The 21,981-nt window shown below is 36.0% G+C and overlaps 1 protein-coding gene across 1 annotated transcript in view; it reads left to right on the top strand.

Moving 5' to 3' along the window:
* Window positions 1–21,981, top strand: part of LOC108576517 (lachesin-like) — a 258,907-nt gene that overhangs the window by 225,158 nt on the left and 11,768 nt on the right. The window contains exons 6-7 of the mRNA XM_017939524.1: window positions 19,965–20,084; window positions 21,499–21,669. Coding sequence (XP_017795013.1) covers window positions 19,965–20,084; window positions 21,499–21,669 — 291 coding nt within the window. The remainder of the gene's footprint in view (window positions 1–19,964; window positions 20,085–21,498; window positions 21,670–21,981) is intronic.

Consider the following 21,981-nt stretch of genomic DNA (forward strand, 5'->3'; position numbering starts at 1 on the left):
ACTTTTGACCGACTCTCCGGCTGCTACAAAACTCCTCGCCCTCCTGGATCACGCCACACCTTCCCCCAGCCTTCGTTTACAACGATGCACAATCGGGACTAAGTATGTAAATTGATGTGACTGAAGTATTTGCATCGTCGATGAACAAAACTCGGCTGACCTGATTTTGATACAGTTGAAACTAACCTGGATTTTTGTGTGCTTCTTGTCTCCGAGTGTCAATGTCTTGTCTTCATAATTAGTAATTAACCCTTTCACTATTATTAGAGTATACGGTCGCCTTGAAAATTTGTTTGCACCGAGCTATCGGCACCTTTTCGTCCGTTTTGCACTTCCTTCGTAATTTAATATTGACAAATTTTAAAACGATGCGATCGAAACGAAAAATTTTGCAGTCGCGAGTGAATATTTATACGAATTAAGGGTTAAGTAATTTAACCCTTTCGCTGCGGCAGATTTTAATGCGTAACGCGCGTGGAAGACGATAGACGATAAATTTTTAATAAATTTGAAGATTTATCCTTTTTAAATTTCTTTCATTAAATTGAAATGCAAGTGTGCCAAAAGGCACTAGAGGCACAACTCGAGTAAATTTTCAAAACGCTACAAGCGCCAGTAACAAAGAAAGGGTTAAACAATTTGAAGCTACGATAAGAAAATCGTGAGAGATAAATATTTTTCGATTTTTCATAAAATATTAGTTCGTATTGTTTCCTTTAATAAGCTTTAACATTGATGCAATTAATTATAAAGCATTTCTCAGTAGTTCCTTGGGAAACTTCTGAAACAAAACTCATTTCCAACTTCAGCTTCAATTTGAACCTATGTGTACTTTCTTAGAACACACAAACATATAAAATTTATAAGATTATTCAGAATGGAGCATTTGGTCATTAAGAATTTACTCAAAGATACATTTGATCGTTAAGAATGTGTAAAGAAAAATTGCTGGAAATGTATCGGCAAATATTGTTGGTTGATTTGAAACAGTTCCATTTGATGGAAAGGGATCGATAGACGAAAAAAAAGGGAATAGAAGTTTCCAATAGACTTAATAGGCGATACTAGCCGAGGCTTCGCGAGTTCCTCGCAAATTGAAGCGGGCTCGATGCATCGCGCTACCTGCATTTATCGCGACTGTCTGCGTTAATCAAACTGATTACAACTGCCGTAAATCGCTGTCACCAGTGGAACAATTTCGGGACCAGTTCACCTCTTCTGGGACAAATTGTACCCTTTACCGAAGCTTTATTTTGTTCCGCGCAATTCCACCATTTCTGGAGAATCGTGCGTGACAATCGCTATGTAATTGTTTACGACGATATTCAAAGGAACTTATGAGCATATAACATGTTCCATGTATAATGAAACATTTGCTTGTTGAAAGTTAAGGTGTGTTAACTCGTGACACTCTTTGAGGATATTAATGTAAATTAGTTAGTCCAAGGGAAATGTGACTCACTCACTCACTCACTTATTCATTCACTAACTATCTCACTAATTCACTTACTCACTCGCTCACTCTCTTACTCATTCATTCATTCACTCACTCACTCACTCACACTCTCACTCACTCATTCTCTTACTCACTCACTCTCTCACTCATTCACTTACTCACTCACTCTCTTACTCATTCATTCATTCACTCACTCATTCTCTTACTCACTCACTCCCTCACTCATTCACTTACCCATTCACTTACTCACTCTCTTACTCATTCATTCATTCACTCACTCATTTTCTTACTCACTCACTCCCTCACTCATTCTCTTACCCATTCACTTACTCACTCACTCACTCTCTTACTCACTCACTCCCTCACTCATTCACTTACTCACTCACTCTCTCACTCATTCATTCATTCATTCACTCATTCTCTTACTCACTCACTCTTTCACTCATTCACTTATTCACTCACTCACTCACTTACTCATTCATTCACTCACTATCTCACTCATTCACTTATTCACTCGCTCACTCTCTTACTCATTCATTCATTCACTCACTCACTCATTCTCTTACTCACTCACTCACACTCTCACTCACTCATTCTCTCACTCATTCACTTACTCACTCACTCTCTTACTCATTCATTCATTCACTCACTCATTCTCTTTACTCACTCACTCTCTTACTCATTCATTCATTCACTCACTCATTCTCTTACTCACTCACTCCCTCACTCATTCACTTACTCGACTCACTCTCTCACTCATTCGGTTACCCATTCACTTACTCACTCAATCACTCTCTCACTCATTCACTTACCCATTCACTTATTCACTCACTTACTCTCTCACTCATTCACTTATTCACTCACTCTCTTGCTCATTCATTCATTCACTCACTCATTCTCTTACTCACTCACTCACTCTCTCAATTACTATTTTCCTCACAATCTGAGCAGACATTCTCAGGAAATATTCAATCCCTTGCACCCAAATCCTTGAGTGACCACGCACCCTTCGTTCACACAATATTCTCAAGTATATACTCAATCCAAAACTCTCTCCACTCACACCTCTACCTCTCTAACTCAAGTATTCTCCGCTCATGCAACTCCTATTCCAGACTAAACACTCGCAATATTTCTATCTCTCCTACATACACGTACACCTTTCTATCACCTCGCATTTACAAATTTTAAACGAAATCAGTGCTACTGCATCTTCTTCAGCTGCAACGTAAATGGCAAATAAACGAAGGAAAAACGACGAACTGTTACACGTAGTACCCTCTGTCAGAGTAAACGACGCGTGTTCAGGAAAGTTTCGCAAGGTCGATGGTATTAACGAGATTCCGGATACCGGTGACGCACTACGAACGACTGTTATAGCGAAAGTTGATACTAAAAAGCGGAGGGTAGTTTGTACACAAGTTTCCGGGCGACTCGGTTCAACTTCTTCTATGAATCTGAAACTTCGCGCGAATGGAATTCTTCGACGAACAGACGTTCAAGTTCAGCGAAAGGAATGGAATTCGAAGACTTTCGGGAACTTAAAATATGGATTTAATTGAAGTTTGCCAGTCCGCCGCGGACTGTGTGTATAAGTTGACTAAACTTCCACCGACCGGTCGGAAATATTTATCGCTGTGAAACCCAGTTTCATTGACAGATCTCCATCGAAATAGTCTCGTACGCGCATTTTTAAGCGAACTTTCAAGCGTTATTTCATCTTCTGTGATTTTAATTACGTTATCAAATTTTCAACATTTTGGTCGGAGGTCGTCGTACTTGTCCTCGATTCGATCAATTTTTCAACGAAGTCTTCTCTAAAGATATTTTTCTTCGCTACACAAAAAACTTCGCTGCATTTTTCAGTGAAATTCGATTTTTGTTTAAAATGAAAATTGGAAATATCTCAAATCTTTTTCGAACTCAAGCGAAACCACATTCTTTATTTTAGTAGGCACTGTATTGTTTAAAATTGTACAAATTCATCACGATTAAAATAACAAACATGTTTATAACATAAGGAGAGGAGAGTCGTGAGATATCTATTAGGTCATTCCATAAGTTCATGCCGAAAGCGAAAAATATTTGAACGATTCAAATATTAAGATTCAAATATTTTTAATATTTTAATCCAAGAAAATTCTATAGCGACGACATAATGGTCTTACCGAAAAAAAAAAGAAAAAGGAAAACTTTGTGGAATGAGAAGACACTTACGATTTTTTTTTATCAAATTTAAAGGTTCGCTGAAAATTCCGATCAAAATTAAATGATCTAAATCTAAATTTAAAAAATTCGACAGAAACTTATGCGATGACCCAATAAAAGCCGGGTCAGTGATGACCCAGCATCCGCCATCCAAAGGTTAACTGCAGTTAACTTCAAAAACAGTCGAACTAAAAAATAACGAACTCTCCCCAAACGCGCAAATCAACAACGTCCTTACACCCAACGAACCTAGTACCTAATCCAGAAGTCTATCCACAAGATAACCAAAAGCATTCTTCCACCGAGCACATTTCGCGCATACTTTATTTACGTCCAATTTCTCTCCTATAAATAAGAGAGCAAGGGAGAATGGAAGGGACACGGGATTACTTGGGACAAGCATAGCGGAGTCGGTGTTTACTCATTTACACGAAAATCTCAATTGTCGCGATGGCTGGCCTTCTGAATAATTTCTCGCTAGTGTCGCGCTTAAAAATGAATATATCGAACAACGTCGGAACTTTAATGACCGCGTAGAACTCTACGTAGAAATCGGTGGCAATCAGAACGAACACTCGGCCTGTTTTATTGTCCGTCCTCCAATCTGAAATTCCCACTCTTGTTTCCATAGATAAGAACTTTACGCGCATACCTCTTACTGCAGTATTGGATTTCTGTCGCCTTTGCCCACATCCCTCCCCCACAACCTCCCCGTTTTACACGTTAAACTGCAGTTTACGATTTCTGCTTTACATCCTTTTTACGCCGCGCACTTTTTTAGGCAGGCTATCGTGATTTATGATCGCGTTATCGTTCGCAACATCACCATCGATGAATTCCTTCCGTGGATACCAATACCTATCGATGTTACGCTACACGTTCTTTCTGCGGCGCGGCAATCCGTCCACCGGTTGAAACCGAATCGTGTTGTTCGATTAAAAAAGAGCGACGGTCGTAACTCTGTTGAGGAAGAAAAAATTGCAGACACACCGGCGGACGCATTCGAGTCGATGGTTTCTTGAGGGTTTCAGCTTGACGTGGGGAATTTGGTATTTGGACTTTTGAAATTGAACGCTGAGGTGTTTTTGTGGTTGTGAATTGTGGAGGCGGGGATTAGGATCGAAGGAAATAATTATTAATAAATAGGAGTGTTCCGTCCGATACGGAACACCGTAATTAAAGATTCTCGAAGGTTAGTTTATGACATGGACCCGGCGGACGCATTCGAGTCGATGGTTTCTTGAGGGTTTCAGCTTGACGTGGGGAATTTGGTATTTGGACTTTTGAAATTGAACGCTGAGGTGTTTTTGTGGTTGTGAATTGTGGAGGCGGGGATTAGGATCGAAGGAAATAATTATTAATAAATAGGAGTGTTCCGTCCGGTACGGAACACCGTAATTAAAGATTCTCGAAGGTTAGTTTATGACATGGACGTGACAGACAGTTTATTTTCGTGTTTATTTTCGTTAATAGTTTCAGAGTCTTATTTTTTCTATAACCGGCAATTGTGCCTTCGCGATAGTAGTAGTTTTTACACAATAGCTTTAGAATTTCGTTTCGTTCGTCTTAATAACCGACCAGGTCATAAACTCGGTATTTCCGAAAGGTCGGCTAAAACATGTGTATAACGGTCCTTGTAGTTAAGAGTCGACCTGGAGGAATTTTCCGCGACCCATCGAACCTTCGAGAAACACCCTCCCATACTTAGACAGTGCCCTCACCCCCGCTCTGAGAAGGGCAGGAAAGGGAGTTACTTACATTTTAAGTAGGACTTCGTCGTCGACGAGGCAGACACTTCGTAGCTTACCATACACGGATTCACATCGCAACCATAGACACAACTGTACCCTTGGTGCATTCACACAAAATATATTTCGTATCACTCAACAATCAAATACAGTCCACTTTCCACACCTTCGACTGGGACTTCAACGAGTGAAGTTCCTCCGCGTCGTTTAATCGTCGCCAACAAACCGTCGACGCTGCGAAGCACATACAATGTTGATTGGACAACTTCACCAAGAGTTTAAAAGTAAGGAAATTTTTGCGTTAGCTCTATCGTTTGGAAACACTTTTATTTAACTTGATATGACTTGATAAGGAAATAGTTGTTAATGTAGTGTCAGAAAATTACTCCGACTCAGCGTAGTAAAATGTTAAATAAACTTATCGCCAGCTGGACTGTTTTATCGCAACGATTTCGACCATCCAAATTCAATGCTGTATTAATAAATTGGAGGGCGATTATTGTTGGAGGGAACAGTTATTGATAAAGAAAGTTTTGTGTCAGCTTTTACTGTTTGGAAATATTTTTATTTAAATTGATATGACATTATAAGGAAATAGTTATTACTAAATTGGAGGACGATTATTATTGGAGGAGATTAACAAGGAAATTTTTGTATTATCTTTATGGTTTGGAAACTTCTTTATTTAACTTGTAGTGATTAATGGATTATGCAGTTTGTATTTAAGAGGAGTGAGAAATGTATTCAAAATGAGGTATAATTTATTAAAATCAGACGAACAGAAAATGTTTTTGTATTCTTTGCAGATGATTGCTGGCTTCGAATCCTTCGCCCAACTTTTCAACTTTTCTTTTTCAGCGAGTTTTTATTTATTTTAGTGGAGGAATCACAATGCCTCCACGTTTAATATTTTCTTTCAGAAACTGTAAGAAACGTTGAAGCCAAATTTTAACCGCAAGCTCCTTGCGGGTTGATGGAAAAATTCATATCTAGGTATTTCTATACCTTTTCTCAAAAATTTTAAAAAGAGTAAATACTTTTTGAGAAATTATATTTTTGCTTCCAAGCAATACCTTTAAATTCTGTCACATAAATATGCATAAAAAGGTCCAAGCAACGTATAAAAAAAATTCGTAGGAAGTATCTGAAACGGTTCCAGCAGAAACTGTCACATAAAGTGGACAAATTAAACATAGACAAAGATAAACATTTTCGACCGCCCTTAAATGCATGCAATATTAACCCTTTGCACTCGAGAGGCGGATAAGAAGCCACGTTATTGTTCACCACTTGGTAAATAATTATTGGAGACACCGTTAAAGCTGATATTTTCCAAATCAGCAGGTCTATGAACCTCCATAAATTGTTCACCGTGAGTTGGAGATCTGAGCTCTGAAATACTGTGAAAGAACCAATTTCTAATGAAGTGTTACAGGCTCTGGCATACCATAAAAATACGTTAAATATTGAAAAAAAAAAATTACATTCGTTAACATATATTCAATTTATTTCTACGTTGGTTTTAACAAATTTCATCAATTTCACAAACAAGCTCCTATTTGCTACTTCCCTATAGCAAAAACATAACACAAAAACGCATAAAACATTAAAACAAAACAGTTACATTCGTTAATAAACATACAATTTATTTCCACGTTAGTTTTAAAAAATACATCAATTTTCCTTAACAAACAACCTCCAATCTCCTACTTCCCTCCAGCAAAGATCTCTCCCACACCAAAATGGTTAAACGTCCATTAACCAGCGTAACTTCAAACCACCAGAGTGTTTTCCCAAAAATAAAAAAAAAATCCTCGTTTAAAGCAACAATTAAACATTCCTTGAACCCACACACCTGACGAGCTATCGCTACAGGTACGTCGTCGCTGTTAAATTTAACATAATCGCGCTACGGGGCGGTCTTTTACCAGTCGCTAAGAAGAGACAGCAGCAGCGAGGTGTAAAACAGGGGGGGCGATGTGAAATTTACATTATTCGCCTGGATTATTTGCGTAAAAACTGCGGAAAGCAGGAGTGCTCGCGCGCTCGTTTCGCCGTCGTCGAGGTACATCTTTAAACCGTCTATCAATATTGAAGGAAGAAACGTCGTACCAATCGTCTATTCACGGGCGCGCCCACCGGCTTGGTAGCGATGCAAGAGAAGCGCTAAGGTTATAGTATTACCACCGGGGGGAAGTACCGAGATCTGTCCTTTGGCCCAGAGGCAGAGGGAATACTGCTTTCCATGGGAGGCAGCCCCCGCAAAACCACAGCCTCTGCTCCCTTGGCCAGTCAACCCAGAAACCTATTACAGGATTTCCTAGCGTTTTGCCGCAGCACTGCAAGCGTATTTCCCTCCACGGTATTCCCAGCTGGACATCTTTAAACGATTCGCTGTTTTAACACGTTCCACGCGGCGCAGTTGCCCGCTCCGCTTGGATTCGTCTCTCGCGCACGATTTAGAGCGAATCTTGCATTTTCCATGTGCCCCGTAATTGACGATATTAGCAATTTATGCTGGCTTGCTGTTGCTCTGTCGGTAAAGTAGTTTCAGCTTCTTTTTTCCGGGGGAAATAGCAGGAGAGAGTTGATTTTTGGAAGTAGTTCTTGGGATTTCTTTGAGTGAGAATGGTTGCGGATTGTTTGTACGATAATTCCGGTGTTTTTTTGGTGGATCAAATTGCTTTTATAGAGGACGAGACAGATAAAGTGTTAGAAACTGCTTCTTTTTTTTTTAAACTATGACAGACATCGACTTGAACTTCTTTTTCAGTTACGTGAGACAGGACTAAGTATTTAATATGCAACAATTTTATTTGGCGGAGAGACTTCTAAGCGGATAAAAGGAGTGTTCTTTGCTTTGTTTTTTAAATGGAACGGCGTATTGATCTTTTGTTATTCAGATAGGTATTATAGACATTTTTTTTTATTATTATTAGGCATACTTAAAGAGTTATGGCGAAGAATATTTTATTCGACAAAATTTTTGGAGAGGCTTTGAAAGATATCAAAATAAGAGACTTCTAAGCGGATAAAAGGAGTGTCCTTTGCTTTGTTTTTTAAACGGTGTTTTTTAAATGGAACGGCGTATTGATCTTTTGTTATTCGGATAGGTATTATAGACATTTTTTTTTATTATTATTAGGCATACTTAAAGAGTTATGGCGAAGAATATTTTATTCTACAAAATTTTTGGAGAGGCTTTGAAAGATATCAAAATAAGAGACTTCTAAGCGGATAAAAGGAGTGTCCTTTGCTTTGTTTTTTAAATGGAACGGCGTATTGATCTTTTGTTATTCGGATAGGTATTATAGACATTTTTCTTTATTATTATTAGGCATACTTAAAGAGTTATGGCGAAGAATATTTTATTCTACAAAATTTTTGGAGAGGCTTTGAAAGATATCAAAATAAGAGACTTCTAAGCGGATAAAAGGAGTGTCCTTTGCTTTGTTTTTTAAATGGAACGGCGTATTGATCTTTTGTTATTCGGATAGGTATTATAGACATTTTTTTTTATTATTATTAGGCATACTTAAAGAGTTATGGCGAAGAATATTTTATTCTACAAAATTTTTGGAGAGGCTTTGAAAGATATCAAAATAAGAGACTTCTAAGCGGATAAAAGGAGTGTCCTTTGCTTTGTTTTTTAAATGGAACGGCGTATTGATCTTTTGTTATTCGGATAGGTATTATAGACATTTTTTTTTATTATTATTAGGCATACTTAAAGAGTTATGGCGAAGAATATTTTATTCTACAAAATTTTTGGAGAGGCTTTGAAAGATATCAAAATAAGAGACTTCTAAGCGGATAAAAGGAGTGTCCTTTGCTTTGTTTTTTAAATGGAACGGCGTATTGATCTTTTGTTATTCGGATAGGTATTATAGACATTTTTTTTTATTATTATTATGCATACTTGACACTAGGTTTACGGGACGCGTGATTTTGACGCATTTCGAATTTCACAAGGAAAATTACAGAAACTTAATTTTTCCGAAGAGAAGAAAATCTGGAATCACCGTGATTCCAGAGAGTCAAGGAAAATTACAGAAACCGTTTACATTTCTCTCCTACCACTTATGCTTATTATAAATTTGATATAAATACATATCACACAGTTTCGTTTAGTAAGTTAACAGCGTATAATATGTTGTTTTCAAATCAAATAAGTTGCTTTTCAAGGAAAATCTGCAATTTCGTTCACGCTAAAATATGTAGGTATAAAAGAAATGCCCATAAACCTAGTATTAAAGAGTTATGCCGATGAATACTTTACAAAACTTTCCGAAAAACTCGGAAAGACATCGAAATAAATGTATTCTGGGAGCAATTGAATTCGAATATCGTTTCATTTGAGTACCGTCGTACAAAATAGAAATATCGAGAAATGTCAAGCTTTAAAACACTCTCCTTAAATTCTGCATTAAATACAATAGTCTGTTACCGCGAATCAAATTCGATTATTTCCTACTATTGTTACTTCTGAAACATCAATATCCAGTTTCGTTCAGTCGCTAATTACCAGAGTGTCCCTTTCAACATTCCTCAATTTCCTTGTCCAACAATACGATCAATTTCATACATCGAAGAAGAGAATCAAAGAATTCTTCTCACCGAGCTTCCCTTTAAATTCGTTACTTCTTCGCAACATTGCAAAATTGATTAAACAACGCGTTCGTACGCAGCTACACTTCGCTAAATCTCGTTCCTTCATTTCCTCACCCATAAATCTACGAGGCAACTTTCTAAAGGCATCCTCTGAAAAAAGAAAAATAGAAGAGAAAAGACGGAAGAAAGTTCGAACTAATGCCTCGACGTTCGTTTAACATCCGTTCTCTATGCAATAAATACGTTACGACAGGGCGCGATTATTTTGGAAGAACCGATATACAAGTTAGCCTGGGTTCGTGGGTAATACAAGTTAAGAAGGATTTATCGAAGGTTACCACGAACTTCTGATATTATAGCGCTAATACTCATCATGAAGATCGGCTACCATCGGCGAAACCACATAAAGCGGCTTGACCAGCCGACCTGGAAACCTATTAGGGCGTCCCAATGTTTCGCCTCACAGGCTTACTTCATCGCCGCAATCGCATCAGGGGACACACCTTCACCGGGATCCTAAGCTATTAGCCGGGATTTCTCTTTCCTCCAATTTAAATGATTTATTTCGCGGCGAGCCGACCTATCTCCGGCCAAATACCATCGTAGCCCTCTAACATTTCGAGAGAATGCCAGGCGCTGGCGATATTTCGCCCTGTCGTTGCTGGCCCTTTTGCAATTACCTACCTGCTAACCCTTCCTTCCTTTTCCTCGATAAAGATCGAATTGATTTCGCGAATCCGAGTACACGATCAGAGCCGGGACTTTTTGTTTATTTACGAAGGTGTCGTCCCGGTGGTGAAGGGGTGGAACTGGAAAAGGTTCGTTTTTTAGGGAGAAGAAAATGAGTTTGTATATTGTAGAAAATCACTTTGTCGATTAATGTGAAATTTAGATCACAAAGTCGGTGACAAAGTGGTTTCCTTCTTTTCTGAAAAATCACAGTTTTCAAATTTGCGAAACTATGGAAACTTAATTTTTCGGAAAAGAAGAAAATCATTTTGTCGATTAGTGTGAAATCACCTTTGCCACTGATTTTGTCCACCGACTGTGCTGTTTAGATTACAAAATCAGCGACAAAGTGGATTTCTTCTTTCCTGAAAAATTGCACTTTTCAAAGTTGCGAAACTAATGAAATTTGTCGATTAATGTGAGATCACCTTTTATTCACTAACTACGCCATTTGTATTATAAAATCAGTGCAAAGATAAGTTCACTTTAATTGACAAAGTGGTTTTCTTCATTTTCTGAAAAATTGCAGTTTTCAAAATTGCGAAACTATAGAAACTTAATTTGTCAGAAAAGAAGATTACCTTTGTCAATTAATGTGAAATCACCTTTGCACTGATTTCATCCATCAACTATGTTACTTAGATTACAGAATCAATGCAAAAATTAATTTACCTTAATTGACAAAGTGATTTTCTCCTTTCCTGAATAATTGCAGTTTTCAAATTTGCGAAACTACTGAAATTTAATTTTTTAACCGACAAGAAAATCACATTGGCAATTAATATGAAATCACATTTGCACTGATTATGTCCACAAACAATGTCATTTATATTATAAAATAAATAACGTAAAAGATGAGTTTACATTCATTGACAAAGTGGTTCACTTTCCTCCAAAAATTAATGTTTCTGCAGTTTCGCAAGTTTACCATTGGAACGACTATGTCAGTGTAAGCTTTCAAAATAGTGATTCATTATGCATGATCAAGGATCAGTCACTTTTTGACGAAAAAATATAGATAAATGAAAGTTTCAAGGAACACCACATTGTTGATACGCTTTCTACTCTCTCTCTCTCTCTCTTCTCTTCTCTTCGTTCATCTCGTAGAAATTAAAATGAAAATTACACGTGACCGAGTAAAGTGCTGTTTAATAAAATACTAAAACCAATTTGCAACTGTAATACCAACAAAATTAGGGCGAATGTGAATAATTGCATATTAATTGTACCATCGATAACCGACGTATTATTGATACCAGATAAATGTGAATTCCATTGTAATACAAAATATACGGGTAAACATTAATTTTAGGCAATTTTCTCTGCTCCTCCTCCGTTCAAGAATGACACATAATCCGAGTATTGCAATATTATTAAATTGAATACAATGTAATTACGATATAATAGTCTTCATCTCATCGATGAAATTATTTCACAATTTATAACGCCTCGCAACGCTTTGGATAATGGAAGCAAATATTCCAAAGTGTACCCGATATATCTCTTTCCTTCAAATTTTTCACGAACAATTAAAAATTAGATTTCCATAGTGGATCTAAATAAATTTTCCACGAAGGAAGGAAAAATGGAAGGAAGATACACATGAATTAATAAATAAAAGAAAATGAAATAAATATTGAAAATTAAGAGTTTAAGGTGAAAGATTGTAAATATTGAAAATTAAGGTTGTAAATATTGAGAATTAAGGTTTTTAATTGAAAGATTGTGAATATTGCAAATAACTTTTAGATTTTAAATTAAAAGATTGTAAATGAAAATTAAGATTTAAAATTGAAAGATCGTAAATATTGCAAATATATTTCAGATTTTAAATTGAACGATTGTAAATATTGAGAATTAAGATTTTAAATTGAAAGATTGTAAATATTGACAATTAAGGTTTTCAATTGAAAGATTGTGAATATTGCAAATAACTTTTAGATTTTAAATTAAAAGATTGTAAATGAAAATTAAGATTTAAAATTGAAAGATTGTAAATATTGCAAATATTTTTTAGATTTTAAATTGAACGATTGTAAATATTGAAAATTAATATTTTAAATTGAAAGATTATAAACTTTGAAAATTAAGATTTTAAATTGAAAAATTGTAAATATTGACAATTAAGATTTAAAATTGAAGGATTGTAAATATTCCAAATATTGCAAATTTTGTAAAAATTGTAAATTTTATAAATTTCATAAAGATTATAAAGATTGCAAGAACTGTAAATATTAAAAATGAGAATTTCTCTTTAAAATATTCCTAAAAACATTAAAACCAGAGAAACTCAAGAAAACAATCCAACCTATCCTTGTGATAAACCTTCCTTATAAAATATAGAATAACCACCAACTATCGTCCTTAATAACCAAAACATTAATACAACCTTAAATTACATTGAAAAAAGAGAAATTCCCATCAAAATCCAATTATTCATATCAATAATCAAATACTGCTAAAAAGCAATTATCCACGTTCTCGCATAAAAAAATAAATATCACAGCGACAGCAGACAATGTCAGAAGGATAGTCGCGAATTATGCGAGAGCCGGCGAAATCGTATTAGAATTAACGAACGCAATGGTCCGGTGCTATTGGAAAAATTTCTGTCGGAAAGGTTATACCTACGGTCTGCTGTTCCCGGCAATTCGGTCGTTCAAACACGCGTTTATTGCCCGACGTACATCTTTATTCGCGTTTTTGGATGTCATCGCAGTTTCGACCCGGCCAATTACAGAATTGGATTACGTTCAGCTCATTAATCTAAACATCGGGACGAAACGGCCGGGCCACAATCGGGGTAAATGAATATCCGCAACGAACACCGATACGTGTCGAGATATAAAGATTGATTTACGAGTCCCGAAAGTCTGCAGCTGCGTCGGGGGACGAAAAAAAAAAAAAAGTTTTAATTGCCGCCGCGATGTATTAAATAATTCTGGCTGGATCGTGTCGACGTGAAAATCGCTCGAACTGTGATACCTTTCATCGATCCTATCAATTTTTACACCTTCGATAGATATCTGTCTGAAACGTGCCGTCGTTTCGTCGCTCTCCCTTTTTTTCTGTACCATTTTATTAACAAGCGTAGCGTATAATTTTTTAACGCGTACCTTTGTCTCGTTAGTTCGTGAAAATAGGAGCAATTGTCTGTGAATTTCTTTTTTCAAGCATACGATTTTGTTATTAAGCGTACTGTATAAATTTTTTAACGCGTACCATTGGTTCGTTGCTTTGCGAAAAGTTGAGCAATTGTCTGTGAAATAATTCTGTACAACTTTGTATAGCTTTTTTAAAATTGGACCAAGTTGCTTGAGTTGTTTCGAGAAACTGGAAGGATTAGTTTTCTGGATGACGTGAGTGAAAAATTTGGAAAAAGTTGCAAATTTGTGGGAATCGCGAGTAAAATTGTGAAGGTCGCTTTTTGCAACTCTTCTATGAAAGATTTTGGCGAAAATTTTGAAACATACGTTTTGTAACTGCGAAATAAGCGACAGGCATCGAAAGATCTAAGAATCTTTGGATTTATTACAGTTATAGTACGAAAATCGTGAATACCTGCAATTCAGGTGAAAACAGTGATCTTTACAATTTTCCTCACGATTCCTACAAATTGCGATTTTTTCCAAATTTTGTGTACACCTAGTATACTAATCCTTCTCACTTCTAAAAAAAACTCAAGTCGTTTGGTCGAATTTTAAAGAAGTTATACTGTTCCAAAGAGTGTTCGAATATTAATGAAAGTAACTGTACATTGTAAAATTATCATGATTAATTATTTTCCGAACGAAAGTTCGATACGAATTTTCGTAAAAACTTGTCGGTACTCCGTGTGCGTTTCAGTGGACACGAAATTAAAGTCTATTTTTTAATTAATGTTCATTTGCCAGGGTTTTGGTGTAGCAACAGCGCTAATTAGGAGGATTTTCAGTATACTCGAGTACTTACATAGCTAAATACGTTCATACCTACTGCTAATTTTGTACTCGTTATAAGTTGCTGGATAATACGGAGAAAGATGTAATTTGGAAGAAGTATTTATCAATTACAATTGAACCACTCAGAAATCGAGATAATCAACTTCACTTTCGAAGCACGTGCTTAATTCTTCCTAAATAAAAACAATTTAACAAATTTAATTCGATAGAGTTAGTCACTTTGGTTGTTCTGAGAAGGTCGATTAATACGTCTTGAACAATTTGGAAGAAATATTAAACGTCGAGTAGGAAATATTTACGAATTATAATCAAACCACTCAGAAATCGAGATAATCAACTTCACTTTCGAAGCACGTGCTTAATTCTTCATAAATAAAAAAAATTTGACAAATTTAATTTCACGGAGTTAGTCACGTCGATTAATACGTCTTGAACATTCCACGAAATTTCCGAGCTTCTTTCAATAAAAAGTAGCGAAATGCTATTTTGTAAACTAGCAGGTATGGAAAATGTATTTTCCTCTCGCAAGGGAGTCAAAGGAATCACGGTATACTCCATCGCAAACCTACAAATCTCAAGGGTACGCGAGAAACTGCAGATTTGTTTTCCTGTTATGCACGACGCGGACTTCACTGAGTTAAGATTTAGTTTGTAAGGTACTCGTTGGTATATGCGTAGTCATCGTGGAGTTCCCATCGAAGTACAGTTCAATTCTGATCTTAACCAAGTTTACCCTTTTCGAAGTAGCCTTCAAACTCGATCACGTTCCTGCTATTTCGACAATCTCGTTACGAGCTTGTAAATATTCTCCGGCTATCTAAATACAAGATCGTACTCGGCCCCTTAATATTTTGTAATTTTATATTCTTACATTTTGCAGCTTAAAATTCTGTCGTTTTTAACACTTTTTAGAGAATTTCTTAATTTCCATTTTCTCAGATACAGAAGTAAACGTTTCACTGGGCAAAAAATGTTTAGTATGATTCGCTTCTCTACCGTCTGGAAAAAGGGTCGTTTAACCCCTTAACCTATGATTACTTTTCTGACTAGGCATGTAAGCGTCAGCCATTTAATGTTTTAGTACTGTATCAGGTAACAAAAGCTAATCTGTTACAGATTGATGGCATTTAAGAATTCTTAATCTTGCAAGTTAAAACGAAAGTTAGGACTACAATTAATTTTTCTTACTAATATAACTATTTTTCTCACATCTTCACCAGAATCTCTCCCACGAGTCTGACACGTTGTTGTAGGTTAAAGGGTTAATGAGTAGAGAGAGGAAAAAGTCTGATAGAAAAGTACGATGCTTTCAAAATCATAAGTTGGGATCGTCATTGACATAAAACAGCTGTTTAACAATTATTTCAGTATACATAAAGAAACGTTGAAAAATTAGAAAATTAGGAAAAATTAGGCTAGGGTCTAGTTCTCACCCCTACTTCGTATGATTCGCTTCTCTATCGCCTCGAATAATGGTAATTAATAAAGTAATTTAATGAGTAAAGAGAGAAAGAGCTCTGGTTGAAAAAATACCTAAATAAGAAGCACGATACTTTCAAAGTCATAAGTTGGAATCCTTGAAAAGAATTATTTCAGTATACATAAAGAAACGTTGAGAAATTAGAAAATTAGGAAAAATTAGGCTAGGGTCTAGATCTCACCCCTATTTCGTATGATTCGCTTCTCTATCGCCTCGAATAATGGTAATTAATAAAGTAATTTAATGAGTAAAGAGAGAAAGAGCTCTGGTTGAAAAAATACCTAAATAAGAAGCACGATACTTTCAAAGTCATAAGTTGGAATCCTTGAAAGGATTAGGCTGAGGTCTAGATCTCACCCCATCAAATTTCTTTCGTTAAACTCCCAAGTTCCACAGTAACAAAGAAGTGAACAAAAATATGCAAAACTGACTCAAGCTCCAAGTCAGAAAATTCTTTACTACTCACATAAAAAAAAAAAAAAAACAAACGGAGCGTATATTTGATCAGACGATTACGTCGCAAGAAACAACAGCCTTTTCTCTCCTCGTTTATCCAAAATAATCCCCATGTATCTTTCCCTTCGAATCTCGAACACTTCCCCCGTGTATCTCAACGACGATCACCCTCGATACCTCGCAACAATATCCATCTCGAAGCTCCGTTACTCTCAAAAACAATCGGGAAATCCGTTCGACCAATGGAACAAGAGTCCGATCGGTTGCATTTGGACCACTTTTATCAACTTACCTTGGAAGTACATATATAAGTACGTACGTAGATTAAGCGTCGTCGTCGTCGTTGTCGTCGGGAGGCACAGTAAGCATTTCGTCCATGCTCTTCCCTTGAAATGTACGAACAAACGCAAACTCACCCTCTATCCTCTTGCTCTCCGGTCAAAAGAACTGGTCGGCAAGGGTGGCTGTTAAAACCTAAGCAGCTCACGGAAAGCTGCTTACGATATTCGGAATGAAAGACGTGCCGCGCGGCGAGTTACCTTCCGTACCTTCTAAATGACAGGACTGTCAGGCATGCCAGCATTTCATTACCATAAGTTACGCGGCTCCCCAAGCATCGCGTCTAATGGCCGCGACAAAGGGACGAGCACCGTGAAATACAACGTAAGGCGATTGCAACCAAGGCAGTGGGGGGTGGTGAAATGCATCGGCTCGCGATCTTTGTTATTTTTACCACCACAGATTCGCTCTTCTACTTTTTGCTCGGTGAGAGAGAGAGAGAGAGAGAGTCAACCTTCTCTGGTGCACAATTGCCAAGGAGAAGAAAATCGGATTCGCCCGGGGAAAACGAGAAACTGTTACAGTGACACGGTTTCACAGAAGTTCGTAACGAATGCTCGTCTTAAATTAAATTCGAAGCTCGCATCGGAGCTTGACTTGATGCGGGTGTGTAAACGAAGTTACAGGAGATCTGGCCGCCCGCTGATAATGAGGATGTCGCGGAAATTAGGAAATAACGATTTGGTGAATTTGGTTTTCGTGGAAAGTGACGATGGAGAAGGAAAATATTGGTAAAAGTTGTTGTGTATGTGGTCGTTTATGGTTTGAAGGATGCATGTGTTTGGTTCCTTTACTTGCAAGGGAACATCTCGAAGCGATAATCACCGATTTTGATGAAACTTTGGTGTATAGTAGTTTTCGAAAAAACATTTGATATGTATTCTTTTGTATCGGTAATTATTCACAGCGAAAAGATGAAAATCGCCCTAAAAGTTGGAGGTGTGAAATATATTCAGTCTGATACCTCGAAAATTATTGGAGATAGAGGAATCGCGTAAGTTGACGAATTTTGTATTTTTCAGCAACAAATTTGAAAAATTAATAATAATAAATAATTTCGACCAAATGTGTATATTTGCCTTATCTTTGAAAGCGATTTTCTCTCCTTTCATGTGGATGATTGCAAATAAAAAAAAAAAATACGTGTCAAATATTTTTTTAAGTCTTACTATATACCAAAGTTTCATCAATATCGATGATTGTTAACCTTTACTTAGCTTTCATTACAAAATGTTTCATATTCGTTCAAATTTTCGCGGTTAATTTTTCTCTATTTTTCTACTCACATCAGTAGTGTCAAATTGGGAATACATTAATACTATTTTAAGAATCTGTCGAGCAAAGTGACAAGAGGTGCGATAAAAAAGACAGATTGTAGTTAAAACTCCGGGAAGAACACTGAAAGAGAGGAAAACGTGGAATAAACGATGCGTACGATAACGTATGTTTATTCTTCTCCTTGAGAATAGCACCCTGGGGTCTCATTAAACTGCTTACGTTGATATAAGTTTCCGAGAGAGAGAGAGAGAGAGAAAAAGTTTAAACGTTCTTCCATCCCTACAGCATTGAGCTCCTGTTTTGGATGCAAAATAAAAGTAGAGATAGAGCGGAAATTTAATTCTTTTTTCGTTTATTGGAATTCAATTTTACACCGGATACAGAGTCGATAGTTCAGTTTCAATTTTAGGAAACAACCAGAACTGATTGACGTAACGATGATTAAGCACGGTAACCTAACCTATTTTCGAGTGGGTTTATGCAGTGTTCTGTTTGCGACTTTTAATCAGTTCTTTTTTAATCTGACAGGAAAATCACTATAATCATCGCTGTAATTTTTGATTTTGCAATGGATGTACTACTATTTTTTTCTAGAATTGAATGATAAAAAATTCGTTATAAATTCTTAAAAATTGTTAACTTTTTTCTGGAAATTTTTGTGTAACTTGCATGCACAGTGATTTCACAGTTAATAATCTACAAAGTTATGAATTAAAACTAAAGTTAGAGTTAAAATTGAAATTTATTGCAAAAAGAATTCAGTTTTGTTATACCTTAACCATAATCTATACCATGAGTTGATTCATTATTGTAAAGGAAAGGGTTAATTTCTTAAAAATTCAGAACTTGTTAAATATAAACACCTGTTGCTAATTATTCTATAATATTAATCTACACAAACCCAAAATCTCGAAAATATTCTCAAATTATTTATAATACACCACTGAAAATAAAGTAATTTAAGGTTACACTTAATCCTAGCTCCATCTTTTATTATCATACCATAATCTTCTATTATTCTCTTAATCTATAAAAATCCAAAATTTCAAAAATATTCCAAAATTCTTAATTCACTCAGAAATTCTTAATTCCATCCGAAATTCACTATTCAAAATAAAGCAATTCAAGCTTACCCTTAATCCTACCTCAATCTTCAATTATTCTCTTAATCTATAAAAATCCAAAATTTCAAAAATATTCCAAAATTCTTAATTCACTGAAAATAAAGCCATTCAAGATTACACTTGATCCTAGCTCAATCTTCAATTATTCTCTTAATCTATGCAAACCCAAAATCTCAAAAATATTCCCAAATTATTTACACCATTAAAAACAAAGCAATTCAAGATCGCACATAATCCTCGCTGAATCTTTAGTCATATACCCTCGACATTTCATCAAAGTCAGACCAAACATCCTTCGTCCAAAAAAAGCTCGACTTTGAAACCGCGAAAAAAAAGCGCGTTGTCCGTTCGCAAACTCGAACTCTATCATTCGAAACAAACGATACCCGTTTCACAAATAAATTTCCTCAGATTCGACGACCGCGATACGCAATTTCACGCGATCGAATTTACTTTAACCGAACGTGTCGGCGCGTTACGTATCATTGATCCGTATCAGTGGCGGTGTGACAAATCGCGGCGTGGCCGATAATTATTACATATACGTATACTTTATGTTTGGCCATTGATTAATGGCGTCGCAATAAATTGCAGTTCACCCGATGGTTCAAGTACCGAACCAGCTAGTCGGCGCGCCAACTGGAACCAACGTTACGCTGGTTTGCCACGTCGAAGCTTCCCCAAAGGCCATTAATTATTGGACACGCGAATCAGGTAAGATTCAATTAACTGTATTCGATCGTCGTTTATTTTATCCGCTATATATACATATATGTATATAACTGGAGAACAACATCGCGGTTGAACGTTTGTGTTTCGTCGAAATGTTTGTAAGATTTTATTTGAAAGATGTCGAAGAGCGTGTGAATCCGATAGGTTTATTAACGAGTCCGATAGAAACTGAATTTTTTGTTGGTTCGTTCACTGGGTAAAATAATAATTCGACGAAGCGTGTTCGCTGGCGAGCCACGAAGATAAGTCACGTACAGAAATTTAAATGCGACGCGAAGTCTAGTATTGTATAGATCGAAAGCTGCCGTTTTACCGGATCCTTAGAAGCTTCCATTTTTTTTTAACTGTTTTGCAAAGTGGTTTCGTGTGTTTTTCTGTGTGAAGTGATTTTGAAGAAGGTTTGTATTTTGCGGTACTTTTGTGGATTGTTAGAAAGTTGTTCGGAAGGGAAATTAAGTTTTGTAATTTTGGTAGAAAATTGAAGAAGTGAAAGAGTTTTTGGAACATTAGAAATGTATTCAGAATGGAAATTAATTTTTCTAATTTTTTGAATTTTGATAGAAAATTGAGGAAACGAAACATTTTTTGGAACATTAGAAATGTATTCAGAATGGAAATTAATTTTTCTAATCTTTTGTGCTAAATTTTGTGAATTTTGATAGAAAATTGAGGAAATGAAACATTTTTTGGAACATTAAAAAGTTTTTCAGAATGGAAATAAATTTTTCTAATCTTTCTTTCATAAATTTTTCTAATTTTAACAGAAAATTGAGGAAGTGAAACATTTTTTGGAACATTAAAAAGTTTTTCAGAATGGAAATAAATTTTTCTAATCTTTCTTTCATAAATTTTTCTAATTTTAACAGAAAATTGAGGAAGTGAAACATTTTTGGTAACACTAGAAAGTTATTCAGAATGGAAATTAATTTTCCTAACCTTTTTTACTAAATTTTCCAATTTCAATAGAAAATCAAAAAAGTGAAACAAAGAAATACTTTTCGTAGCATACAATACGTATAAAATATATTCGTAAAACATGCATTTTCCTGCTGTGAATTAAATAGCAATAAACTAAAAAGGTTCGTGCTCGCATGCCTGGGAAATAATTCAAAAGCCTCTGTTTCGTCGGTCGTCGTTTTCAAATCGCAATCGTGCAAAGTAGTCACAGGTAGAATTAAACGTATGCAACATTGTAATTCAGATTTCTGAAATTTCTAAAAATTTTCATCGTCTAAATTAGAAGAACTTCTAACTTTTAACAGCTCCAACATATTTACATTTCTTTTTAATACAACAAAACCAAAGAGAAACTATGATAATTCTTTAGTTTCTTAATAAACGTTCTTCTTACAACGTATAATACGTTTCTCAGAAGGGAAATTTTTCTTTATTCTAGGCGAAATGATAATTGGCAACCAGAAATACGCGATGTCAGAGATAAAGACATCGGTGTACAGTGTTCAGATGCGTTTGGTGATCATGAATCTGCAGAAGCAGGACCTCGGTGGTTACAAGTGCATCTCGAAGAACTCGATTGGCGATGCGGAAGGAAACATTCGACTTTACGGTGAGTTTCCTCAGATAATACGTTTGTAAGGATCGCGAAGTTCCAACTTTCGAACTTCAAGACTTCTCCTCCACTTTTCTTTACCATTTTCTATCACAAAGAATGTCGTACTTCGCGACTACAGTTGCTATAAAAATGTGACACACTTTCATGGTGTACGTGTGTATAGAGTTTTCAGTATAGAAGCATTTCGGCAAATGTAGTTTCGTAAAGAACAGTATAAAAAAGAAGTCTGTTCATACGAAGTTCGTGAGAAATATCAGGCTTCTGAAACATAGACAAGTTTAAGTAAAAAAATTATTCTTTACATCT

Source organism: Habropoda laboriosa, unplaced genomic scaffold (assembly GCF_001263275.1).
Source record: "Habropoda laboriosa isolate 0110345459 unplaced genomic scaffold, ASM126327v1 scaffold376, whole genome shotgun sequence".
Lineage (NCBI taxonomy): Eukaryota > Metazoa > Arthropoda > Insecta > Hymenoptera > Apidae > Habropoda > Habropoda laboriosa.